General features: G+C 41.2%; 1 protein-coding gene across 3 annotated transcripts in view; it reads left to right on the forward strand.

Annotated features, from left to right (window-relative positions):
- LOC117447092 (neurexophilin-4) overlaps nucleotides 1-6,744 on the forward strand; it is a 47,120-nt gene extending 40,376 nt beyond the window's left edge. For 2 of the 3 annotated variants that reach the window (XM_034083695.1, XM_034083697.2), the window contains exon 2: nucleotides 5,374-6,744. In XM_034083695.1, the coding sequence (XP_033939586.1) occupies nucleotides 5,374-6,195 (822 nt within the window). In that variant the 3' untranslated portion in view covers nucleotides 6,196-6,744. The remainder of the gene's footprint in view (nucleotides 1-5,373) is intronic. The other variant, XM_034083696.1, reaches the window with a different exon arrangement.
- Nucleotides 6,745-7,759: the final 1,015 nt, after the last annotated feature.

The following is a 7,759-nucleotide window of genomic DNA, read 5'->3' on the forward strand; positions in this document are numbered from 1 at the left end:
AGAAAATACCTCCGTTGGTACTCGTTGGAGATACGTCACTGTCCATTTGATTCTTCCGGGGACATCATGATGTCATGTCGTCCCCGGAACGAAATGGACCAATCCGTGGAGCCGTTACGTTACGTCCGCGGAGCCGTTACGTTAAGCCCCCGCTGATTGGTCCAAATGCACGGACTTCCTCACACACTCAGTGCAAGCAGCTCTGCTGATCCCTCCTCCCTGGCTCACAGCTGCAGGCTGATAACAGACAGTTGGGATCGCGGAAAAATTCTCTCTGCAGACCCATTCTCACAGCGTTTATCAACCATTTTCTTAGTCAATATCAAGCCACACTTATTGTTTTTACTTCGGCTGTGACTTTGTGTGTGCTCAGGGTGAGTTTGGCTGTGTTTCGCTGTGTATCGCTAAACAAGGAAATCCCACCTCCACGGAGCTTAGCGCGATTCACAACGTCCCGACTGGTCCCGACCAATCGGAGCACACTCACGGGGGGGCAAGAGCTGCAGCGAGCCGTTTAGTGGAGAAAGTGAATACTGCTGAATACACATACTTTACAGAGATGCTGTATGCGAAACCAATGTGAGTTTGGAAAATTGCACAGTATAAATCTATTCTAGTAGACCTCAACAATGGAATTATGATCAGTGGAAATGGCCATGACATGTGACCTTTAAACTCGATGCGCTGTGAAACTACGGGGCGGCCGAGGAAAAAAAATGCACATGCGTTAATCGAGTTAAAATAATTAGTGGCGATAAAAAATGTTTACAGCCCTATTTATTATATAACTAGAATACGTATATTAAATTGTTTCTCACTTGAATATGTTTGGGAGTGTGACTATAATAACACATCCTTCTTCAGTAGTTGATTATATATATTTTTAATAATGTGAAGCTGAGAAGTAATTGGTAACTGATGTTGTCAGATAAAAACAGAGGAGTAAAAACTGTAGAGTAAAGTTGCATTAAATGATAATATTCCAGGACGATTACTGCAGTAAATGCGACACTGATCCCTCAAAAGTCTCGAAAGTAAGACCAGCGCCGACCTCAGACCCCATCCAAAACAAATCTTTGACGTTTAGAGCTACAGAAAGATGAGTTTTTTGTAAAACCTCCAGATGTTGCACTTTTCACCAGCACCTTGAAGAGATGTATGGCATTTAGGTGCATTTAAAGTAAACAGTTACTTCAAAGTGAAATCTGATTTGCATTCAACTTCTCTTTATGAATGTGTCCCCTCAAACTGCTTAGAAATAGTGTGTGGCCTCTCCTAGACGAACAATGAGCTAAACCGGAAAATGAGAAGAAAAAGCAAAAGCTATTTTTGATTGTAATCACAACAAACAGTAAAGTAGAAGAGAGTAAAACAACTCTCAGTAGCTGGCATCAGAGCCTGTGGTTTGTAGTGTGGTGGGAGTGTAACTGTACATTTGACTCTTCGCTGTGACAGCAGATCAATGCAGCCTGGAGCACAGATAGACATTAATTGATTGTCGCCAATAAAACTCCAATTAAACAAAGAAACAGGCCTGGGAGAGAGCTGTGAGACAAGTAGCTCTCATTTTCTCATCAGTCCTCAGGGGGGAAGGATGGGAGGCAGGAGAGGGAGAGGATGTGGGCTGGGGGAGCCGATGAGCTCCTTTTGCTCTGAATACTCTCGCCATCCAGGAATTGTAGAAGTTGTGGATAAAGGTGAGAGAGCGTGCTGCTGACTGAGGATCAGATACCCGATAGACAGCGAGAGTGTGAAAGAAAGGGAGAGCAGGGGTGCTGCCATTGATCCAAAGCGTCCCTTAATGATGAAAAAGAGATCTTAATTGTGGCGGCATGTCATATATCAGGTTTCAGCAGTCAATTCTAGAGCTCGTCTGACCTTCTCTTATTTAATAAGTTAGTGCCCTTCACGGCACAGTCTTTCACTTCCTCTTTATAAACCCTTCTCTATCTGCCAGTATGTGCGTCTTCTTGTTCTGTCACTCGGTCTAAGCCACACTCATAACTGAACAATCTCTACATTTCATTCCTGCATACTTCCAGGTATGTGATAAGCCTCCCACCTAAGCAGCAACTAAAGATGCTTTTTTACTCATATGCTCCTCCAAATGAAGTTAAAGATGATTAATGTGCGCCATTCCTAGAAAATGTACAAGATCTTCCTACTCTCCCTTCTCCTCATCTCACTTCTCCACTAATAACATTTTCTTCACTATCTCCCTCTATCTCCTGAACTCTGTAATCTGATTGTTATTTCTATGATTGTGCTGTTATTGAGTTGCCTGTTTCATACATATGTATAAGTCCACCACAATACTTATATCATCTTCTGCTACAGTCCGCCCCCCAGCATCCGAGCCAACAAGAATCTCAGACATAAATGGAGGAAACACTAATGTGGTGTTAACACATGTAGAGCTTCACTATCTGGGGACATTGCAGGTTGGGAGCCCAAAATAACCACAAGCGGAAACAAAAAGTTTCACCCAAGTCAAGTTTCCTCTAAACTTTTACAACTTTACTACTTTTAATGTATTTCTATTGTGCTTATTGAGTTCAAAGTTACACCATCCTGATATGGTTTTTCATTTATAAAAGGAGGTATTTCAGCAAGACTCAGCGCTGTTGCTTTGTGTTTAATGTGATAATAGAGAAATATGTGGTGTTGTGCAGATTATTTAGGGAGCAAAACCTTTATCTCATCATGTTCAGATTAAGATTATATGCAAGTACCATAGCTCGAGGGAATGTAATCCGGTCAGTCCATACTGAAATATATCTCCAGATATTGAGTTGTCATGAAAATTGGTTCAAACATTCATAGAGCCCACTTTTGTAGTTATGAGTGAAATCTCTCAATTATTGGATTTATTGCAGTACAATCTTGTACATATAAGTGGATCATTTTAGATTTGAATACATTTGTGATCCCTTTTAAGTAGAGCCATTATAAACCTTGGTTCATGAAAAAGATCCTTGCAATATATTATCCTATTGAACATCATCATGTTAACCTTGTCTTTTTTGTTGCTGATTGTATCATTCACTCAAAACACCACTTTACCTGCACTTTAATACAGCTCACAGACGACCTACAGAGGATTATTTAGTTTATCCCAGCTTAATTTCTAAATGTACTCACCTGCAAGAGCGAGTGACCCATGTTCAAAGGCATAAACCATGAGCTGCTGTACTATAGTCAAAGCCAAAGTAAATCCTTAAACAATGATTGCATTAAAATAACATTAGCAGAGTGTCAAACATGACCAATTCCTGATTACGAACCTCATTAACAATTAGACAAAGACCATTGCTCTAAAAGTCCCTTTTCACTCATCGTAGCCTAACAGAATAGTGGAAGCGTGAAGATGTATTTCTCAAACCGTCAATCTTTCGCTGGTTGTGGCAGCCTGATGTGACCTTATAGCAAACATCCGCTGTTTTGAAAAAAGTCTATAATTTATGGATTTCACGTCAAGAGAAAATATCTGATATTTCTTCTAACAAATCCTCACCCTTTAAATAGATTTACTGTCCAGCACAAAAAATATTTAATATTTATGCTAATAGGAAGTCCATCCATTCATTGGTTTCTGTTGGCATTTTATTACTTTCACGCAACAGAAGAAGAAGCCCTCTCTCCATACACATCTTTTCCCACTCGATCGATGTTTGTTAAAGTTGCTGACTGTGTATGGATGCTTTTCCCCACTCACAAATACCCGCTCCGACCTCAGCCCCCTTCATACGGCTGACCCTGAAGGTTAGGTTGAGGTTCCTGGTGGGATGTAGCCGCTGAAGATGGCTAAGGATTATGATGATGGTGCTAGTTCGGGCTCTATTCGCCATCAGCATGATACATTATGATAACTGCACCAGCCGAGTGTTAGCCTGACAGATGGCAAAACATGGAGCTCGCTGACAGCACTGCTGACAGTGTACGTTATCTTGTGTTTTTCTGCCATCAACAGTTGCTTATCCCTGCCTGTCAACACCAAAGTCGGCTCTCATCCCAAATTCACCGGCTTAAAATCGTGAGACCCCTGCAAAGGCATCCTAGCCAAAGGGAAGTGAGGTCTGTTAAAAACCTCAGCCTCTTAGTCACTGGTCATTTATCAACACCTGTCCTATTTTGGTAATTAATTCCTCCAGTGGTCAATAATCTTTCAGTTATTTCCCCCTCAATCAATCTACTTAGAAATCAGATCTGCGGGCATGTTAATGAATGGCCAAAAGACGTAGATACATTAATTGAATGACTGAATACATTAGGAACCGTATTGAGCGTTGCACTTTGCCTCCGCGGATAGCAATATAGAGTTATTATTAGGTTCAGTGATTGATGAAGGATGAGGAACGATTTGGCACCACCCTGTCGGTTCCACTGCCCTGGATAGAAATGAAGGGAGACGGAAACTGTCCTTGCATGAGTAGACACAAAGATCTCATCCTGTACTTCTTTTGAAATGCTGTTTTCATTTATTTCTTTGTTTTTTTTATCCACCAGAACAGTTTTAAAAACTCTATCCAAATGCGTCCTCAGGGGAAGCACATGTAACCTCCGAATAGCTGTAATTCTTCTCGCTGTCACTTCATGACAGCTTCCAGCTTGAAGTTTGCATGTGTGCAAATGTGTTTGTGTGCTGAGTTGTGTGTGTTTTAGACTGTGGACATACATGCATATGGATGTGAACATGGCAGTGATGTGATTGATGAGAAATGAAAGAGAGCAGGGGAACATTTCCAGTCAATCAGCGCAGTGAATAACCACCTAGGCTGTGGATTAAAGGCAGAAAGATGTCTCAACTAACAAAGGCTCACATCCATTACCTTACATGCAGAGTTGTTTTTCTCTCCGGAGCAACACTGACAACAAAATTAAAGTGTGTTAACAAAAATAGATGGTTTTGTTTTCTTGAATTCGAGAGATGAAACACAGCCACATCCAACAACTTGGGTGCTTGTGGAAATAAAATTCATGTGAGGTAAAACATATCTCTCTGATAGTGACCTAAACAACACTTAGGATTATGATAATGTGTGTAAAATGAAATTGGACATAACGGATTTTTTTTATGTTTAATAGATTTTGTCCAGACGGTTTCAAGATTGAATTTAAATAATTCTGCCTCTTCATCTCTTAATCAATCCCAGTACTAAGTCTTTTAAGGCTACTGTATAGTCAGCAACATTGCTATCAGTTTTGAAATTAGCAAAATATCAATTTCAATCTATAACCAGTAACACGTTTTATCCTTGCACAACTTCTGCTTTCTGTCCTGGAGAATATGTGAAAGTGAAAATATAACAGCCTTTAGCCCACTGTAACTAAAGTTACATTTTTCTTCTCTTTTCTGTGTCTTTTTTTCTTCAGGTCCAAGGGTTGGAGAAGCAGGTGGAGTTCTCAGACCTGCGCCCAGTGGGGTCTGTGATGAAGTCTCTTCCCTATGGCATAGGAGGAGGCGGACCGTCAGGAGGAGTGGTGAAGCCTCCATACCAAACACGTATCTTCTCCACCTCCATCGACCAGACACCTATGAAAACCAAGCCGCCCACCTACAGTTTCTATAACCCTTACGACCCGGCCCGGAATCAGTCCCTGCTGCTGGACCAGACAGGATACCGCTCTAAGCGCAAGCCCTCGCTAAAGACAAACATGAAGACCAAGAAGATCTTCGGCTGGGGAGACTTCTACTTCAACGTCAAGACCATGAAGTTCAGCTTGTTGGTGACAGGGAAGATCGTGGACCACATCAACGGCACGTTCACTGTTTACTTCCGCCACAACTCGTCCAGCCTTGGGAACGTGTCGGTCAGCATTGTGCCACCCACCAAAGTTGTGGAGTTTGAGGTCCTCCACCACCAGCAGCAGCACCATCAGCTACACCCTCACACTCAGCAGGAGGTCCAGATCCAGCAGACCCAGCAGTCCACCGTCAACCACAAAGAGATAAAGACCTTTAACTGTCGGGTGGAGTACGAGAAGACCAACAGATCCAAGAAGCCGAAACCCTGCCTGTATGACCCCTCTCAGACCTGCTTCACGGAGCACACCCAGTCCCATGCCGCCTGGCTCTGTGCCAAACCCTTCAAGGTCATCTGCATCTTCATCTCTTTCCTCAGCATCGACTACAAGCTGGTGCAAAAAGTGTGTCCGGACTACAACTTCCAAAGTGAGCACCCTTACCTTGGATAAGAAAGGGAGCTTGCAATGCAAAGATAAAAAGATAGAGACAATGTTAACGACAACGATGATGGTTATGATGATAATGATGGATATCATAGTCATATTGATTACGATGAAGAAGCAGGGGACAGTTTTTTGCCTCTAAACTGCTGTGAATTGTGGATTTAAATCAAGTATAATCAGAGTATTGAATGGTTAGGATATGGCTGATTTCTCTGACTTATTTTCCAACTTTGTATTTGTTAACCTCTGTTTTATTTGCTTTTTTTCTGTAAATAATGTATTTAACCTCAGCACACTTATTGTTTTTAGATATTTGTTTCTCAGTGTTATTACTTTTTGCAGTTGGAAAATTCGGTTGAAGACAGCTGGAACAGTATTATGCCCTCCGAGTACAAGGGGAGCCTCTGAGGCGGCTGAGCTGTGCCACCACTGTACGGCAGAAGTAATGTTATGGTAGACTGACTGTTAATCATCCTCTCAGCTCTACTTTCCCTGGATATAAGAGAGTTATATGTATGAGAAATGCTATGGTGGATATGCATACAATATACTGTATGAAAAATCACATTAAAATCTCTTAAACTGTCTGTGTTTTACTGGGTGAATATTTTCGTTCGGAGCTTCAAGCTAAATTGCTGCACAGAAGCTGTTAACTCAGAAAGCACACTATTATGAATTAAGTTACATTTCACTCTGATTGGGAATTCCTGCAGAAGCTTTCTGTGAAGATATCTCATTTTTAATTTCCGAGAACATAGGGAAGAATGTTAATTTTAACTTGAAAACCAACCATGACACATTCTTAAGATGATGATAATGTTTGACTCCTTTCGAATGAGTTATTGAAACCGAGGAAGGTATCATTTTTAATTACATAATAGTAATAATAGATTTATTTTGTTAGCGCTTGTACAGGTGCTCAAAGTCGGTTTACAGAGATAGTGAACAACAAATATATATAGTTAAAGTCAAATTAAAATCAAGCAATACAAAAACAATCACACATTAAAAGCCAGATTGAAGAGGTACGTTTTTTGAAGGTGGTGAGGTCAGTGCAGTCTCTGATGGGTTGTGGGAGTGAGTTTCAGATGTACCCTAAAACTGCAAAGGCAAATATGTATTTTACTGAGGGCAAAATTACTGACAGATTAATGTTGTTTGATCGTGCAAGCAAGTTTTGCACATTTTAAATTTTAGTTTCACATACACACACTGTTACGATGTGAGGTGCAGGTGAAAGAACGATACGTGGAGAGAGGGTTTTCTTGCAAAAAATAAACAGGCGTTTTATTCTTAGCCTTCCACATTATTCCACAGAAACACAAACTGCATCCCTGCCTGGTGCTGCATTCACCAGCAAGGAACAAACACAAAAACGAATCCCCCTCCCCTCTCTTCCCAACCACATTTATAGGAGACTGCCCGCCTTCCCACTCCAACCTGGCCAATCAGGTCGTGGTTCTGAAAGCGGAGTGAAGGCTTAAATACAAAATTAAACACTGTTGTCTACCTTTAATAAAACCCTAAAGGCTTAAGTAAATTCCTTATTGCATCGCCATAAATATTATAC

Source organism: Pseudochaenichthys georgianus, chromosome 5 (assembly GCF_902827115.2).
Source record: "Pseudochaenichthys georgianus chromosome 5, fPseGeo1.2, whole genome shotgun sequence".
Taxonomy (NCBI): domain Eukaryota; kingdom Metazoa; phylum Chordata; class Actinopteri; order Perciformes; family Channichthyidae; genus Pseudochaenichthys; species Pseudochaenichthys georgianus.